The 19,744-nt window shown below is 43.3% G+C and overlaps 1 protein-coding gene across 1 annotated transcript in view; it reads right to left on the bottom strand.

The window, feature by feature from the left end:
- CPS1 (carbamoyl-phosphate synthase 1) overlaps positions 1 to 19,744 on the bottom strand; it is a 97,720-nt gene that overhangs the window by 45,389 nt on the left and 32,587 nt on the right. The window contains exons 14-21 of the mRNA XM_026088842.1: positions 15,943 to 16,132; positions 15,189 to 15,346; positions 14,299 to 14,427; positions 11,571 to 11,715; positions 10,962 to 11,172; positions 7,634 to 7,832; positions 5,172 to 5,348; positions 386 to 504 (exon numbers count right to left, since the gene is read on the bottom strand). Of these exons, the coding sequence (XP_025944627.1) occupies positions 386 to 504; positions 5,172 to 5,348; positions 7,634 to 7,832; positions 10,962 to 11,172; positions 11,571 to 11,715; positions 14,299 to 14,427; positions 15,189 to 15,346; positions 15,943 to 16,132 (1,328 nt within the window). The remainder of the gene's footprint in view (positions 1 to 385; positions 505 to 5,171; positions 5,349 to 7,633; positions 7,833 to 10,961; positions 11,173 to 11,570; positions 11,716 to 14,298; positions 14,428 to 15,188; positions 15,347 to 15,942; positions 16,133 to 19,744) is intronic.

The raw sequence follows: 19,744 nt of genomic DNA on the forward strand, positions 1-19,744 counted from the left end.
CTGTGCTTGAAGGCTACCTCTGTCCTAGGTATGTGAACGCAGCCTGCTGTTACTAGCTGCAGGGCATCCACGCTCCCAGTCCTAGCCTCAAAGATACAGCAAGAATTTTGCAAAATAAACTGCCATTTCAATAATCTCTCTGAGCAGCCAAGATGCTTAAGCAGCCAAAGAAGTGCTTTTCCCAAGAAGAGTGTTCTCAGACATTTCCTCTCTCTGGGAATGGATCGGGGTTGAAGACAACATTGTGTACACCGAGCACTGAGGTAAACTCTTCGGCACTTGCTATATCTGTGCTCAGGGTCTATCACAGTTTTTCCCAGCAGAAACATTCCCGGAGGACTGCTGTGTCCTAAGACAAAGCTGTTTTTTTTTTTTTTTTCCTTACCTGTTCACTTCCTTCAAGATCTTCTCCATGTTCACAATACTGCGCATCTTATAGAGGAACCACTTGTCAATGGCTGTGAGTTTGTGAATGTCATCCACAGGGACGTCGTTATCCAAGGCCTGCCAAAAGGAAGACAACACCAACCAAATCCTTTAATACACGCTTCAAAAATACAAAGCTAGTTGCAAATAGGTAGCCATAACTGTGTAATATAAAGACATAAGAACTGGCGTAGGCTATACTGGACAAACCAAAGGTTCATCTACCCCAGGATCATGTCTCCCACAGAGACCAAAACTGTGTACCTCCAGCAGAACGTATGGAGAGACCAGTCAGTCTCCAGCTCACTCCCGCACATGCTTCTTTAACGAAAGCTAGCTTCTGCTTGAGCAAGACAGAGAATTTGCTTTTCACAGAGCCGCCAGCCAAACTTCAACTGATGTCAGCAAGGCCTGGTGGTAGGCGAGTATCTACCATAACTACATACAGACAGGCATGTTCAGCCCGCTATGCTGACTCCTCCATCTGCWTCCGTTATTGCTAAGGTACCCTAAATCTCAGTCTTAATGTCAACCTCCTAGTTGYAAAGGTTAAACAGAAGGGTCCAGATTCTCTACTCTGGAGAAACTCTTTGCTTTGGAATGRATATCTTGATTTACCCTTTAAAAGAAGGCCGAATCAAAACATGTGGCCTTAAAATATCTCTGAAGGGAGTGTCCAGCCCCAGGCAACACTTTGCAGCTACAGCATAACTCTAGTTTCTCTGCCTGTATCTCAAACTTAATGTTAACACCATTCAAATTCCCCTGTATTATCTTATTGAAGCTGTGTTGTTTTTTTTTTTTAATTTTTATCAGAACTATTTGCAGTCAGGGGGTAAGAAGGAACTCCACTGAGCTATTCATCAAAAGACAACATTGTACAGAACACTACAGTATTAAAAAAATCTCAGCAAGTGCCCCAACATGATGCAGTTGCATCTTCTATCACAATGCTGAAATTAAACAGTTCTCACCAGTGGTTGTATCGTTACAACTCTCCTGATAAAACAACCACAATCAACCATAATGATAATACCAGCACGGTATCTTTGCTGAGCTGAAGTAATCAAGCTCATTAATTTGTTACCATGCTTAACTGTCTTCTTGCAGGGCAACCTCCCTGGAACAAAGCCAGCGTAATGCCACTGTCGAAAGCCAGCGTTAATCCAGGAACGAGCTCGGCCCACTGCACACTGGCATTATTCCTCCGAGTTACCAGGCTGCGGATGCAATGTTGTATTGTCACCACATGCTTCAGCGCTGTGATATGGAGACTTTATGCCAGCTGAGAGAAACACCCAGGCCACTTCAGTGCTGTGCTCCCAGAAGGCACCAGCCACATAAGGAACGTGCAGCAGCTCTCTCATCAGGTGCTGCAAACACTGACAGCACCTCAAAGCAATTTCTACCCTTTCCCAAGGATTTCCAGGCAGCTTGCTGGGGCCTCCCTCTCGCAATGAGTCTCTTGCCCGGAGAGGTAGTAAGCTGCTGACTGCCTCCTCACAAACAGTGGAAACAGCAGTGCAAGTCTCTAACGCTCCCTCCTTTAGAGGGAACCAGTCATTTACAGACTGCACCTTCAGCTAGGACCCACAGGCCTACAAGCCCTCCAGACGCAGGCAACATGAAGTTCGGGACTGTCACAGCAGTCCCACGAGCAGTGGCACTACAAAGGCTGGGGTTTTTATAGATTTGTGTCTGCACTGCGAATTTCAATTGAAGCTTTCCTTACCCCTGGATATAATACTGGCATAGGGTAATTCATAAGAGGGGCTCTGTCATCTCAGTTCTTCAGTGCTCGGAGGGTGAGGTCACATGCAACATGAGTGGAGACATGAGCAGCTCCTTCTTCTGGCCATGTATCTTCACAAAATATGTACAAACTTACACATCTTTAGGATCTCCAGCCATCAGTCTCTCTCACACACACGCAGGCAGCGTGGCCACATACACGGAGTCTACTTAGGACACTTGTCTGAAAGTCCTAGGGAATTTCATGAAAACTGGAGAAGACAAATGCCCACCCCTCCCTTCATCGGAAGTGGGGAAGAGAATCTGAATCGTTTTCATCCCCTATGGCAGAAATCTGGAGACTGGAAGAGAAGAACACCCTCGCAGACAGCTGCTGCTCCCAAACTACCATGGCTACAGGTGTAAAGCAGGCTTCCAGGCAGAAAATCCMTGTAGGCTTTGAGCAGGGGCCCAGGAGATCACTCTGAGACTGCTTTTCTGCATTCAAACCTACACGAAAGTCTGTGGCCTAAATAAATAAATAAATAAATAAGCAAGGAAGAAGGGAAGGCAGGCAGGGGGTGGGGGCACACAAAAAGACAAAACCCTTCAGCAGGACAGCGTGACTTCAGAGCCCTGCTCACCTGCATGCGACCGTCCATCTGTTAGACCTTGTGGCCCCAGGCTGTGAGGCCAGGGGTTTGCAGGACTGCCTCCACACCGCGTGTCGGGCGCAGGCCTGGTCTCCAGGCTGAGCAGTGCTGCCTCTAGGGCCAGCACCCTGTTCCCTTCTGCCCCTGCTCCTCACCAAAGGAAGTATTTAGCTGATTGAAGACAGGAGCTCAAGAGCAAACTAACACGTCTGCAATGGGGACAACAAGGAAACCAAGGCCGTTGTGTGAAACAGAGAGAGGATCAAGTCCACAGCATAAGTCTACTGAGGCTGGCTGTATACAATCCCTCAAAGGACCCAGAAGAGACATGATATAACCAGAACAGCCCTGTTCATTAGGCAAACATATCTCCTGGCAGCGCTTGGGTCACTCTTCGTCAAGGAACTAGCCTTATTTATTTCAGCCTCTCTCCTACTGCCTTCTTTTACATACAACAGGGAGTCCCGTTACAACAGCAATAGCTCTGAAAGGGAGCCAACCTCTCTTTTCAACTGAACCCTTACTGTTGTCATCATCCAACAGAAAAAGGAGAGAGAGAAAAAGCAAAAAGCCTTGAGAGCTGGGTAATGGGGGTTGGGGTGGGAGGGGGGGAATAAGGCATGCAATGAAGCTTCATCTTGTTTTAAACAAAGCTCAGGGCTAACGGGGACTAGCTGTTGGTTTTTAAATGTCAGCAAGCTGGATAGGGATTTCCAGGCAAGCCGCCCCAGCTGCCTGAGGTACCTCGTACTGATATTGCCAAAGCCCGAACAGCAGGGCTTGCCTCGGTTATTAATGGGGATGAATTAGTGCACAGCATCAGACACAGGCAGCTCTTTTTAGGGAGGGATTAAGACCTTGATCTTCCTTTTTTCAACAACTTCCAGTGAAAATGCCAACAGCTGGGAACACCCAAAGTGTTAAATGGGGCCCAAACTCACCTTCATCTCCTCAGACCCCCTCTGCTAACATGGGGCTAAGATTAACCTTTAGAGAAGCCCTCTGAGCCACTAAGAGAGGAGACGAGCAAGGTTTCTCCTCTCAGATACAGGAGAAAGCCATAATAACCAGGCACAGCTGCTGAAGTGTGTTCTATACTTACAAACACACACATCCCCCTGCTTGATAAGCGAGAGTCAACAGCTGGACAGGCCATACATTTACGAAGCATCTTGTGTTTTCCGTTCAGATCATTTATAAGAGGGACAGATATGTGAAAACCTTTTTACAAATACAACACAACCTCAGCTCTCCACGCTTATGTGGAAGAWGAAGTGAGGTATATCCGCATGAGCATAGAGGGCTTAAAGACTCCACCACACAAAGACAGAGGCACAAAACATAGTAAGTGGGAGTTCCCTCCAGGAGGGTTTGCAGTCTTAAAGAACAAAACCCATATGGGCTATAAAAGACAACTGTTCCCTCCTCTTCATAGAGGGTATGGGCAGGCAGACAAATTAGCTCCAGAAAAGCCAAGGTGTGAAACTGCATCTACTCTGTGAAGTAGCTAACTCCACGTTTACCAGGAGATATACACACAGGCAGTAACCATGGAGCAGAGGGAAGAAAAATTTCACACCCCAGCTCCCCTCACAGTAACACCCACCCTTACCCGGAGGCCTTGAAAGATGAAGTGATTTGCCTAAGGTGACAGGAGATGGCTGAAAGAATGCTAAGGGACATAGAGCCTATTTCAGACAGCAGGGGATTCAGAGAACAGGGATGCTAAATTTAAATGGGGGGGGGGGTTGTTTTTTTGGTTTAAGTTTCAAGCCATGGCAACACAGCAATTGCAAAAAGAAAGTTCTCTCGGATTGCAGCTTACCATTCTTTACCTTCCTCTGTTTCATGTCTCAAAAGGATCTTTTTTTTTTTTTCCTTCTTCCTTTCACAAAAACTAATAAAAATCTGCAAAACCGGCCAAATTTGACTGTGGCTTATGCTAGGGTAAATAAGGGCTGAACAATAGCAAACAATTACATTACAGGAGCAAGCAAAAGAAAAGAGATCCAGATTTCCACTAGCATTCGGCTACAGACCGAGATGCCAAGACACAGGCATAGACCACACCTGCTGCTGAATGCAACAAGTGCAGGTGATGTCAGGAAAATACAGGTGATAACAAGAAAAGTAAAAGACGTATATCCACCCGGCTACTGTGTTCTGCAGAGGAAATTATGAGCGACAGAAAACGTCTGTACCTCAACAGCAAGGATCGTGCTACACAAGATGATCTCAGTGTGCATGAGTGAGAAAAGCAAGGGGGTAAAGAATACTCTAGCTCTGTCACCTTGGCTGATCCAAGCATGTAACTTGTAATATTCAAGGGGCATAAGTCAAGGGCTTTGTATCTTTTGTTACCTTGGCCATCGCGTATATCCGAGTGCTGGACGGCTCCGAGAGTTCCTTCTGGAGATCGAAGTTGGCTGGCCAGGCTTTGTTCATGGGCAGACGCGCAGTGAAGCCATCCACGGAGGGGTGGCACATTCGCAAGGCCTTTTGGAAGCTCTCTTCAAAAGTGCGGCCAATAGCCATGACCTGCAACGGAGAGCACTTCCGCATTAGGCACGGTGAGCCGCTGCCCTGCTAGCCTCTGAATAACAGACGGCTGCAAATTTCAACCATAAAGACGGACTAAACTGGCATCCAGAAAGATCACAGCCTTCAGACCTCCTCCCTGAGAGAGCCACGCTGGCTTTACGGCAGGCGCAGCTGACTGAGCCGTGAGAGTCCCAGCTGTAGGTCTGACTCTGCCCATAATTAGCAATGGGGAATTTCAGAGAAGTGACTCTGTGCTCTGGTCTCCCTATCTGTAAAATAAAGGAAGTTGCTGCTCTCCTCTGTAAAATGCTTTGAAGTGCTTTAGTAGAGGAAAGCATTATGCAACAGCATGCACRTAGTAATAGAGAGAGACATTTCTGTTCAACAGCCCGTCAGAGATGGAAACCCACAGTGGGAATTTTAAGGTTCAGAAGTCTGTTCCTTTCCCTTTAAATTACATTTAATGGTGACACTCCCCTATGAAGACTGTCTTAAACATTACTCCTTTCTGGTAARGCAGCACAGGAGCTTCCCTCCTTCAAACTTGACACCAGAACTAATAAGAAAACAAGCCTTTCTGCGTAAAAATTTGTGAGGTAACAAAGACCTTTTTCAATTTTCTACATCTTTATTTCCCAGGGCAACGTAACCCTAACAGCCAAAAATCTCAAACACAGCACTGAAAAGTGTCAGGGAAAAAAATAACATTGTTTTCTCTTTTCTCACAGCTCCACTGCCCAGCACAACAGAGCTCAGGAAAAACCAGGCCAGACCAGACCATTCAATTAATAAAAATGCAGTAGGTGCTGCGATCTGATTTCAGGTCTGGGCGTAGGGAGACTGCTGTGCCATACTAATAGAGATACAGCTGCAAGAAGCTCTTTGCTTCAAAGACACCCTGTCTTATTCGCAGGTCCTAGAGGTTAACCTTTTGCTGACTGCCTCCACCAGGAGCAAGCTGCAACGCCTCAGCTTCACCACCACCCCGCAGTTCACCCCGCGGCAGTCACAGAGCAGGACGGCTGAAGCACTGACTCTTCCTGTATCTCCCGCTTCCCTCTACCCAGCTGTTGCTGTTTCCGCATCTGGAAACTGGAAGGGGCTTCCAAGCTAAGGAGGGGGACAGGGAGCCCCGCACTGGCGTCCCATCCCAAGAAGCACAGTGGTTTCATGCGGTTCTCTTTTGTGATATACAACCCCTGGAGGGACTCAATAACTCCTCCTGCAAATGCATATGGCCAGGAAGCATTTACAGCTGATAGCGCACTAGGTAACTGTATTTGGGAACCCCAGCTCTGCAGAAGGTGGTAAAAACCTCTAAGCAGAGAGGGTTAATCTGGAAAAAAAAAAAAAAAATCTGCGTAAGCATCAAGTCGCTGAAAAACCTTTTCACCATTAAAAGTAAAAATTGCCACAGGAAAACAAAGTTCTAATTAATCCTTCCAGTTGTGACGAGGGCTTGTTGTCTGCACAAGGTAGAATTGATGTTGGAAAGGTCTCATGTGTCAAAATAATTTAATAGAATAGCTACTTGAAATGCATTAGGAAAAAAAAAAAAAGGCAGCCAACAAAATACGCAATTATTTTGCGTTGGTTGATAACATGTAATTAACTAATTAGATGGATAATTTACCCATTTTGCTCCTCTTAAAAGTTGGTCTGAAAATGCTGTTAATGTCCCAGACACCTTAAAAAAAAATCAGGGTTTAGAAGTCACACTGTCATGTTCCAGATATAAGAGACATAATCACAATCTAAGAGCAGTAAGTCAACTTTAGAGCAAGATTACATGCTGTGCTTTGTTTTCAAGGGCAGAAGTACGCTGAAATTAGGCACGTGGTTTTAACAAGGACTGAAAATTACTGAAAATGAACATCGCTGAAATCTTAAACTACAATTCTAAAAGCTATACTCTATTTAACCACAGCTATAGAACTCCAAACAAAAAATAAATCTGGGAGTCCTTTAGTGCATGTTAAGAATGAAGTCAACCTCAGGCAATCTGAAGTGGACTCTTTATTCCTTTAAAAAAAWATAACAACAACAACAATTTATGAATCCATACCGTAATGTCCAAGATCACAGAGTCCTAACTCATACCCATTGAATACAGTGCTGGGCAAAACTCAGTTGAGCTGAATAAATATCTTCAAAAGTCAGTTTTCCCAAGCAGTGTGGCTTATTTAGGCCTAGGAAATTAGATATCCTGTGGGTGTCGGAGAAAGAGAAATGACTTTCTCCAGYGATGGAAGGTAAAGGAAGCGGAGAGGTTTCACACTCACCTCTCCCACACTTTTCATGGAGCTTCCTATCTGGTTGGAGGTACCCTGAAAACGGTCCAAATCCCAGCGGGGTATCTTGGTAACAACGTAATCCAGGCTGGGCTCAAAGCAGGCAGAGGTTTTTCCTGTCACCACGTTCTTGATTTCTGGTAGGGTGATCCCCAAGGCAATTTTGGCAGCAATGAATGCCAACGGATACCTGCCAGAGAGGRGAGGTAGAGAATGGTAGAGAGGGAAACACTTTAATATTGTGGCTGGTGCTGCAAAYGACAAGGAAGCTTCGTAATCCTCTGAATTTGCTTTAATGAAATTACTTGCAGAAGTGAATTGCAACAGCTCACTGTTCCTGGTACACAGATTGTTAAGCACAGCTCATCTGAGAAACGAGTCTGAGGCTTACTAAGAAAATTGTATCCTTCATATTCAGAGACTAAAGGCAGGAAACAGTTGTTTAAAAAAAAAAAAAAAAAAAGCCTTAAGCTTAAGCTGTGGCCCCAAGAAGCTTAAGCTGTGTCCCTAAGGTTCAGGACATTTGGATTTGGTTCCTGGCTTTGCCACTGACTTCCTCTCAATATGGCTTCTTAACCGCCCTGCCTCGCTTCTTTACRTGTCAAATTAGAACTACGGGTGGTTGGGTTGTTGTTTTTCTTTAAACATTGAGCTCCTGAYGGGCTGGACTATACTTTGCACATGGCAAGGTGACACAGTCCCTGCTTGGTTGAAGCCACAGAMAGTCTACCAGTATAAACAGTTAGACAGACTAATTGCCTAATAACCTAAAGGACAGACTTCTTGAAGAGCAAACCACATGACTCCAGCTCAGACACCCAGGTATCTCACACACAGCTATATCCACATGTGACCTGACCTGGCCTGGCCCCRTGGCCGAACAACCACCCAAAGTGGAAGATCAGGGTATCTTCTTGTGGTAGCACCAGGTTTGCGGCATTTCTATGGCATATCTTGTTTCAGAACAGAACAACTCCACCTTATACCTGCACGAGACATCCTCGATACCTCAGGGCTGCAGCAGTGTCTGGACATTCTCCGGCCAGGGCTGGGAAGGTCACTGGTGTGCGTGGACCATTACATGCATGTGTGCAGCCTCATCAGTTGGGAAGCAGCCAGGTTAACCACCTCAGCTCAGTGGCCAGTGTGAGAAYAATACAACCTCTCTGGCAAGAACTTGGCAACAGCACAGATGGCACCAGAGTTCATGGTATCTCATTTAGCACACAAAATAAAAAAGGAAAAAAAAAAAAAAACAAAACCCAAACCACACAACCTTCAACCCCTCCCCCCCATAAAAACAAACAAACCAAAAAAAAAACCCAAAACAGTCTTTTCGCTTTTCTTTTCTCTTTTTCCTCAAAGGCAAAGTTATGGGTTTCCCCCAAGCCTCCTAAATGTTACTTTTTGTTTGAATCCTGGCATCAGAAGAAGAGGGAAATTTGCTATTTGGGGACTTAGGCAGTCTACATAGCATCGGATGTAGCTCCAGGGTACCAGCAGGAAGAGTGACAACTGGTCTGTGAAGCTGATACTGGCCAGGCTGGAGCAGAGGAAATGCAGCGAGTCACCTGCAGAACTGTCTGTTGTTCTCATTGTGCTAAGGATGTTGTTCTTCATAATTTCCAGTTGGCTGGAAAGGCCTCATCAGCGGGCAGACAAGTTACTTTATTCCAGTATAAGAAGAAAAATCTCATCTTGAAAAGTTACCTACAATATTCCCTACATTTACTTCTTATGCCACATACTTTTTCATGACCAGTACTGACAGCTGAGCCACTCTGATTATTATAAAATACACACTGCAAAAACAACTATAGCCCTGTAGTATGAGGTGCTGCATCAACGGCATAAGAAACAGTCCTCAGCCAAAAGCCTTCTTAACTAGGATACCATACACATTCCCTCCCCCTTAATTTTTCCAGAGTCTTTCGTTCCTTCACTGAAACAGGATATTTGAGACCACCAGTCACTGGCATCATCTGCAGGAAATCTTTAGCTATCTGAATCCAGRTATTGTACTGGCTCACAAGCCAAATCCAAACATGCCTTTTGGTACCTTCCCCTGGGCAGACAGTTGTTTCTCTCCAGACCCTACTCCTATATTTCTATCAAAGCCAGCTTCACCATGACTTGCTTGGGCAGCTTCCAGTCAGGACAATCCACGTGCAATAGCTCTGAGGAAACCCCCACTGCTTCTGTCACACCCAAAGAGAGACCAAGCTCTCAACACCAAGTCCTCCATAGCACAACCAGCTCCAGCACTTCCACTATTCAAAAGACCCTTCTTGTTTTTTGAGAATCCCAGGAGTGGATCAAATTAAACAGATGTGAGGTGACTTCACCTCCTCAACGCCATGGAAGATTACAGTGTTCAAGCACAGCAGCCCTTGTCCAGCTTCCTACCRTAACTCGCTGTAGAGCTACCTACCTAGGTCTGGGGCTGGCTGTGTATCTGCAAAGCCGCTACTTAAAATATGTGCCACAGCGGGACCAGACACACACAGGTATGTTTTGCTGCACGTCTGTCATCCGAAAGAAAACAATCAAATGCCCAGTGTCCACTATCATGGCTCATCTCCAGTCTGCTATGGCACTTCACCAACCACAAGAGTTGTTGAGAACTGCAAATTAGAGATTAATTTGCACCTCTCAACAGCATCTGCAAAGTGCAATTAAGAAGCCAATTTCTAAACAGCCTGCTCTGACCATCCTTATCTTGATTAGTTTATGATTAGCCAACAAAACAAAGGCAGCTAGCAATACCATTTGCGTCAATCTGACAGACAGCTCATTAATAACTATGTCCTCTGGGTCCCAGAGATAATTTGTGGCCAACATACGGATATAGTGGAGATGCTTCGTAAGGACAGCTATTAGGCTCCCTTGCTTTCCCCTCTGCCCCCAAGAGCTTTTCCATTTTCTGCAGTAATAGCATCAGCAGGTGGGAACAGACCTTGAGAGGTCACTAACTCGTTCCTCCATCTCACAGCAGGACCAGCTCTCCCAGGGTCTTTCCTAGAAGATGCTGAGAGGAACTTTTCTTAGAAACGTCCCATCCAGAACTCCACCCCCGACTGCCCACACTGCCCCACAGTTCTCCCTAACAGCCAACTTTCAGTCTTCCTTGCTGCAAATTAAGCCTGTGCCTCTTTGTCTTAACTGCATGGAGAGCTGATGTAGGAACTCTTCTTCCTTGCAGCTGTCATTTACACATTTAAATAATACACTGATCCAAGTCCCTTGCCATAATTTTTTCTTTGTGTGCTTCTCCTCCCTCCCTCCCCCCCTTTATTTTTATTTTTTTTAATAATCTTACCCTGTGGCTTTGGATGCCAAAGCTGAACTTCTCGAGAGCCTGGCATTAACTTCAATGATGTAGTAGTCCAGGGAAGTTGGATGCAGAGCAAACTGGATATTACACTCTCCCACGATGCCCAAATGACGGACAACCTTGATGGCACGATCCCTCAGCATCTGAAATTCCTCATTAGTGAGCGTCTGGCTTGGAGCCACTACAACAGAATCCCCTGTTTATCACAAGTCAGCAAGAGAAGGAAAAAGAGAAGCACTTCAGTGGCAGTAGATGTTAGCCACATAGGTCACTTTCTTTGCTAACTTATTCCCAGCAACAAAGTTAAACGGACATTCAAACTGTGGGTGCAATGAAAGCCATAGACAGATGGAGTCCCAGCACTGGATTTTGGAGAAGACTGGTAATCTTGTGGAAAATGGGATCATAACAGTAGGTTCAGCCTAGCAAAATCTGCTTGATACCCAAACTAGAGGTACCCAACGCCTAATAAGCACTCCTAGAGCCCACCCCGCTGACCACACAACTACATCAACTATGGCAGGCAGAAGGGCACTACATGGAAATGTGAAAAGAGCCATTTACGGTGAGCATTTACAGTGCACCCAAGCCTACCTGTGTGGACTCCCATAGCATCAATGTTTTCCATATTGCAGACAGCAATACAGTTATCAGCAGCATCTCTCACAACTTCATACTCTATCTCCTTCCAGCCAACAACTGACTTTTCCACCAGAATTTGGTTAGTCATTGCAAATGCCTGGGGATATGTTAGAGAAAACAAACAGTAAGAAAACCTTACCAGAACATGTTCTCATATTTAAGGTTCTGTGGCACCTCTGCAGACATCCCAGACCAACACAAAAAATGAAAGATGAAGATAAGCAAAGTTTATAGCAATGATCACAAGCACCTTATGTGTTGTTGGTTGTTTTGTTTTGTTTTTTTTAATAATTTTGTATGAGCTTCATTTGAAAGGCACAGAAAATATTTACGTGATTAGATGGCAGAAAAAAAACGGCAAGGCATTTGAGCTTGCAATGGCATATAGATAATGAATAGAAATATAAAAATATCTAAGACTCCAATCCTGCAACAGACACATGCTTGATGTTGTGTATGTGGGTAGATCCATGAACTTCTGGTGGACAACTCTGCAGAAAGCTAAATGACTAAGCAATGGGAGGTGCTAGCAAACACTGCTTAATTAATAGCACTAATAATGCTGCTTATCATTGGCATACTAACCAGAAGCAAGATTCATGATTTATTCTTAAACTATTCTTGAAAGCACTCCTCAGCACAGGAGACAAAAATGAAAAATATAGTTTGTTGGTAAATGAGTATTATCTAAGTGAATAAATAGCCTTAATATTAGCAGACATAAAAYATTAATCACACCTCACTTAAAATCCTAGAAAGTAACGGGCACATTATCAATCCATCCTTTACAAAACTTCTCTTTTTTAATGCTGCCCATGAATCAGTCTTCAGTCTTGTCCCCTCTGCACAGCTAGCTCAAGCTGTAACTCAAACATTGCCCTTAGCTCAGTTGTTGAACTCACACAAAAAAGTCTAGGCTAGAGGAGTGGTACTTCACACCCACCCAGTTGGCCGTTTCGCTGAACAGGCGCCGAATTGGAGGTGCTACAAGAGAACACCCAGCTGTGCCTGTAACGCAATCTGTGCTGCTCCTGCAGTACTCTCTAGTGCCTCCTGTTACTCAAGACTAGCTGACTCAGGAGACATCACCTCAAGACCAGATTACTTAAATTGGCTGTGCTATGAAAAGATATGCCTACAGGTGTTCAGTTATCTGAATTATATACCAAGTCAGTCACACCTGAAGTCCAGCGTTTGAAAATCTGGTTCATAGAAATACCACAAATCACCTTCTTAATTGAAAAGGAAAGAACGGAGGTTCTGCTGAGCTGTGGAATTGAGAGCCAAGAGTCAAGCTAATCCAAAAATACCCAAATTATTTTACATTGTAAATTTTGAAATATTGTTCTTTATTCAAAATGTTGAAGTTCCTTTAGCATTATTTCTGAAAAAAAAAAAAAAACAAACAGAAATCTTTACTTAAATAGTAAAACAGAATCAGACTTTTGGTAGAAAAAAAGGGAGGTTTAAGAAATATGAACATTTTACTAAAAATATGAATTGCACCACCCCTAAAATTTTACAGAAAATAAGATGTTTATAAAGAGTTGTTGTTTTACATATTTTCAGAGAGAAATGGAGACATTCAAAAACATTTTCGTTAACAAAAAGAAACGCTGATCAAAAACAGGATTTCCTACTGAAAAATGTTTTGACAGAAACCTTTCAGACAGCTGTACTCAGAGGTCTCTGAGTAAGTTTCTGCTTTTTCTGAATAAAGACCATGTGTAAGCTTGAGCAAGCAGTGGTCCCAACCTCAGCCGTCAATCCATAACATGGGGTTACTGCRCCCATCTCTCTCCTGTTCCTGTCTGTCTTGTCCCTGAGACTCCCTGGGACAGACACTGCCCGAGCAGGTATTTGTTCAGCACTCTGCACACTGGGCCCAAAATTTGTTAGCATGACAGCAGTGTAGGGGAATATAAAAAAGTAATTTTCACATAGAGCTCTTCTTGCTGGCATCAGCAGTGTTTCTTTCTAGAGATTCATGAAGGATTAAGAACCTCAGCAAATCAGGAAAAACAGAAAACCAAGGTTTTTAAAGACAATTTGATATTTTTTCTTAAAATTCAGCATTTTTGCCAGAAAAAAGGCTTCCCCCCTGCAATTACCTGTTTACTTTTCACAGCAAATTTAAAGAAAACAATCCCAGATTTCCTACAAAAAGACAACTGTCACTTCTTAGCCAGAGACAGCTGGCCAATGTCAAATATTGAAGTGTTGTCCTGTTAAATTTCTACATGAGCTTTCGACCCAGCAAAAACACCACATTTAGATGGAAACACAGCAGAGGCCCAAGCCTCCTAGCTCTTCTGTCCCTGATCCTATGTTAGCACTGAGCTCTTCAGAGGTTTCAACTCCCTCAACATCTTTCACGTGCCATTCACTCCCGAAGGCAGGTGGAAGGAGTCTATTATGTTTCTTTTTTGATCAAGATTATTGAAAYGTTTGCTCAAATTATGATTAATTTCTGGTGAATTTAACTGATGTGTCATATAATCATTTGCATTACCCAAGTTAGTAGCAGGAATTAGGAAAAGAGGACATTAGAAGCTATCATGGTAACATTTTAGGGACAAACATAGGGTATGTACAACCTCCACTGTTTGTAACTATTAGAAGAATATCTAAAAATCAGAGGTCCTGACTCCATTCCTAGGGTTTGCAATTGCAGGCATACCTTGATACCAAGATCCAGCAGACTCTCCTTATCATGACATATGCCTGATCCCAGACCACCAAGGGCATAAGCAGAACGTATCATGACAGGGTAGCTGATCTTTTCAGCTGCCTTCAAAGCATCTTCAACCTTAAAGCAGAGTGGAATACGTTTCAGAGGCAATGATAACAACTAAGCTGAATAGTCTTCAACTACATTTGCTCATTTAACTGGAAATCTCATCGGTAAGACACTACACTGTCTGAAGACAAAAGAAAAAGAATTAACTCAGCTTTGTAACATTGCTTTGTTCTGCGAAGCAGCAGAAAATGGGAACATGGACTCCAAGAAGTGACTTTTGTCCTTAAGTTACGTGTCGACTTCCCTGCTGACTTCCCAAGGAAATGTCCTTACCTGGTCTGTCTTCCCAGACTATAGTATCAAATAACCCCTCCAACAGACATCTCTGTTTAAGAGCTTCCTCCAAACTCAAACAGGCCGTCCCACTAAACCAATTACTTTTTCACTCTTTCATCTTCAGGAGGGATTTCAGTAGTGCTGATTTTGAGGACCTGAAATCCTAAGGCTATACGGCTTGCGCAAGATAAAAAAATAAATAAAAAGTAGCCACTGAAATGGTATATATTTTTGTACTGCAGCACAGATATGATCCCAACCTAATTTACTTTTCTTGTCAATGGTTAAATTAGCTTATACTTTCCAAGTGCTTAATTTTGTTCTCACCCATTCTAAATCACTGTGAACCAACATCAATCACTGTGGAGTGCTGATGAAAGTGTACAAGCTACAGTGTCCACAGCTGTATTAAGCATTCACCAAACAAAACTATTTTTTTTTTTAATAACTCAAACAGGCAACAGTAACCACATCTTCAAAATTGTCTGATTTACCGATTCCACTGCAAAGCTAGGAGCAATCTTTTCATTCAGCTCAGTCAGTTTGTTGGAAAAGAGCTGTCTATCCTCTGTAGCCATGATGGATTCAACTGATGTACCTAGGACCTTCACACCGTACTCCTGCAGCACTCCTTGCTTGAAGAGTTCCACTCCTGCAGCACAAGCCAAGCCAGAGTTTTGAGGACTGACGGTGGATGAAGAAGAAAGTATCCAGAAGATATCTGACTAGCTGACTGCTTATCTGGCCTCATCAACACATAATTTTACTATTCTTTGTCAGTATTAAAACTCAGAGCCATAAAGTGAAAGCTTCTGGCCTAAAATTGAGGTGAAGTTACTGTWTGGCCATCATCCGCAATCCAAAACAGATCAGCATTATTGGATACTGTTGCAAGGAGTTAAATGCAACTAATTTTTCATTTTGGTGTCTGCCTCAAGGTGCTCACTCATCAGATCAGTGTTTATAGTTAGAATATCCCCAATCCAACTATGATAACAGACTTCAGCTGCAAAGCAGAATACCCAAATTACTTTTTAAGTATCTAAAATAGCCATTAGATATAATGTTCACAGCTTAACAATTACTCATTGACCCACAGTCAGCATCTCTGCCCATTCCCTGTGGTAACCTGGACAATGTATCAGGTACATGGGTCTTACATTTCTGTAGAAAAGAAGTCAGCTGAACATGTAGCGAGAGCAATGAGTTCAGCTGCAAGGAGAGCAGAGGCGCCTATACTGTACCCACCGCAGTTGAGAGCTGTCTGGCCACCCATGCCCAGAATTAATCCATCAGGCCGCTCAGCCTTGATGACCTCTGTAACAAAGTGTGGAGTGATGGGGAGGAAATAGACAGCATCAGCTTGCTTTAAGCCAGTCTCATTGGTCTGCACTGAAGCGATATTGGGATTCATGAGAATGATTTTCACATTTTCTTCCTGAAAAATGAAAGTCTGCATTAAATTTATGTATATGTGGAAAAAGAGCTAACAGCATTATCAGCAGCAAGGAGATGGCCTTCAACAAGCAATGCCACTAAGAGAAGAATTTAGAAAGCCTGGTTCCTTATGGCTTCCTCCCATAACGGACTCCTGGTATCTTGTAACAGACTGACGTGACACTGATTCTTTCCTTTTGTCCTCTACTTCTGTGAAACTTGAGGGAATGGAGATTCCCTCCCAATTCAAGAATTTGTTTGAAATTGTTTAATATGTTCAGAAGTTACATGGGGGAGACTGGAAGACACACCAGCATAATCACGTATGTTGTATTTCTGTTGGAAGTCAGACCAAAAATGACAAAACAAAGTAATTTTAATCAAAAACCATGTCTTTTCTTGCCAAGCAATAGCTCTTTGATCATAGGTATCTGAATAGCTCTCAAATTTTTGTACCCAGTAGTAAAAGTACAAGAATACATTTTTAGATTTTCCAGAAAGAGACTTTAATTTTCCTGGTGTTATCACCTCCATTTATACAGAAGATAGCAGCAATAAAACTCTATACTGGTCTGAGGTCTCTTTTTGTAGACTCGAAAAGACTTGAAGAAGGTCTTTAAGTGTTACTTCAGAACATGTAACTGCGAAAAACCTTCTCCCAAACCCTTTTATTTGATACTGTATGTAATAAAAGACGGAGTCTGCCTCTATGTGCAAGGCAAAGGTTCACCAAATAAACACACTATTTTTTCTTCTGTCACAGATAAGAAATTGAGATAAAGAGAAACTAAAGTTTATAATCTGTCTCCTGCTATACCAGTGAGTTTTGCCACCCTCCCAGCTACAGGCAGAATTTCACTCCAATTTTCACAATAAGGCAAAAGTTTAGGGCAGAGCTGAGATTATCAACTCTCTCTTGAAGTATTAGCGGGTAATGAGGAAGCTAACCAAGTCTGGCTAATAGTCATGAGACTAGAATGTGGCCAAGCTTAAAAATACATATCAACCACAGACAGATAAAGAACAGTGCATTACTGCTTTGTGAAAAGGTGTATCAGGAAGTAAAAAGATTGTGGCCTGATTTTTATGGGAACTCATTCTCATCTCCATCAACTTATAAGACAATATGCTTCTACAAAGAAACAAATCCTTTGCAAACAATCCTAACTATAGATGCAAAATACATTTTAAGAAAAAGATTTACTATATGGAAAGAGAGGAGGATAAGAAACAAGAATGGAAACTTTCAGAACAAATAGGAACTGTGATCAGAACTGGTAAAAAAAAGAATAAAAAACAAATAGAAAGAGGGTTGGAGGCTGAAGTCAGCCATTCCCCAAGCAAATGCTATGGAAGCATTACTGGGACCCATACAGAACCTGCTATTTTCCCCTCAGTTCACAAACAATACGAAAACACCACAGGATTTTTCTGTGTTTGGTTCAAATTTGTGATTATTTAACCAATTATTTGTGGGAACAAATATATAGCTCAGCTGGAGCAGTGGGATTCTTACACAATGTTCTCTCTGCCTACTAAGTTCAGACACTGAATAACATTTCTTCACTTTCCTTTGACAACTTAAAAAACCACTTTAAGGACTGGCTATAAATTTCTGACACTTTTTCTCATRGCAAGTTGGATTTTTTCACTGAACAAAACAGTATGCTTTCCTTGGACATGTGTGGAGCAGGGCAGGAAAAGAAGAGATTAAACTGTTATGGAAAATATTGGGGTTTTAGAGAAAAATCAAACTGGGTAATTTTCATGGCAGTGCAGAGGGAGAAGGATAGTTTTCTGACCAAAACATCCTTCTCTGATAAATGTACTTAGAAATTCATGGTTATATTTTTGTTGCAATGAAAGGGGAGGGGGAAGAAACATCACTTTCCAATGAGCTGGAGCAGCCACACATCTCAGCCCTTGATTTCCTACTTATCTGGGGCAAGGTGTCTTAAGGACCAGCTGGCAGTGATGAGGAAGATAATTAATGAGCAGAATTAATGCCCACTGTGCTAAGAGAGACACGTTTTACTGATACCACATCCTCAGGCCCATTTGTTTGGGATGCTGGATTTTAATCCACTTGTTTGCCCGTGCAACCCTTTCCTTCAACTTCTGCCTTTTTTTCTTTTTTTCTTTTTTTTTTTTTTAATAAGCTCACAGCACTCTGTGCAATGATCCTCCATCTTGGTTGGAGATCTTTGTCACAACTTAATTAAAACAGTGAATTAATAACACTCCAGGAGGGCTCCTCTTTTTGTATAATACCCACCTGTATTCAGAACAGTTGGGAGAATCCCCAAAGCAAGTAAWCAAGAAGGTTTTTCAGATGACCATGAGCCAGTTGCTATTATCCACAGATGCTCCCAGGCCCTGCTCTTCATGGGATGTTCCTGCCTCTCATGAACATTCTTGCAAATACAAATCCACTGACCGGGGGGGAGGCCCAGCTCCACAAGGGTTTTACTCTTAAAAAGAGACACACTCAACTGTATAGGACTAAATGCAAACAACAGCACTTGTCTTAAAATGCACTGGGGTCTAACAGACTAGGAAGAAGAGCAGAAAGCAGCAGAGTGAAGCAGAATGCCCAGCAGTAAGAATCAATATCGATTATTTAAAAGAAGAAAAAAAGCAGAAAGTCTAAGGGGAAAGAAATCGCTTTTGTCTCCTATTACCTGTCCCTGTTGTCTCCCATCCATACTCTGCAGCTTTCCCTTGGCAGCCACTGGCCACCTGCCTCCTCTCCTGCACACAGCTGTAAATCACACTGCCAGAGGCAAGGTCAGGAAGAGCAAGTGCTGCCGCTGGAATGGCTGATGAGCCTGCAGATCAGAGCAGCTGGCTGGGGGCCACAGGAAGGGAAAGAGCACTGCAGAAGGTCAAGTTAGGGAGATTTATCATAAAAAACTTTCTCTTCCAGAAACTGGAGCTGAGTTTGAAGGACGAAAGAGAAAATGAAGGCAAGAGAGCGGCCTTCTTTCCAACTTTCTTATTTGTGCTCACCAACTCTGGCACCATCCACTCCTAATTTGTTCTTGTCTTCTTCATGATGTGGCCACTTCAAACTAGTAGCTAGCAGTATCAATACAGGACACAAACAAAGCATATGCAATACCAGATGTGTCGTAAGATTGGGATTCAACCCTGACCTACCCCAGATCAATTTTAAGATTACTCTTATTGACTTTTCCCCTTGCTAACTCTAGGGTCAGCACAGGAACGGAGTGGGCCTGACTTAAGTCAGACTGGCCTGGGACCTTCTCACAATCTTCACCTTGTCTGAAGGCAGCTGCTACATTTGTTCTGGATCTGTCAGAGCTCTGCAAGCTCTCCTCCTTCACATGAGGTTGGACAAGAATCACATCTCACCATGCCACTGTTACATAACCAGCGGTAACCCCATTGCAGGCATACTGACGTCCTTCTGCTGCCCCTTCTCCTAGCGTGAGCTTTTCTCCTAGCACCCTTTCTAGAGGCTTTGCACTTYTGCAGCATGAAACAGCCAGAGCTGGAGCTGAGCCTTTCAATGCAAGGACCCAACTGAACTATGCATTCACTTAGGAATGGCATGCAGAAACCCACCACGCATGTTAACTATGCAGGAGGC

The sequence above is a fragment of the Apteryx rowi genome, unplaced genomic scaffold (genome assembly GCF_003343035.1).
Source record: "Apteryx rowi isolate R43461 unplaced genomic scaffold, aptRow1 scaffold_12, whole genome shotgun sequence".
Classification (NCBI taxonomy): Eukaryota; Metazoa; Chordata; class Aves; order Apterygiformes; family Apterygidae; genus Apteryx; species Apteryx rowi.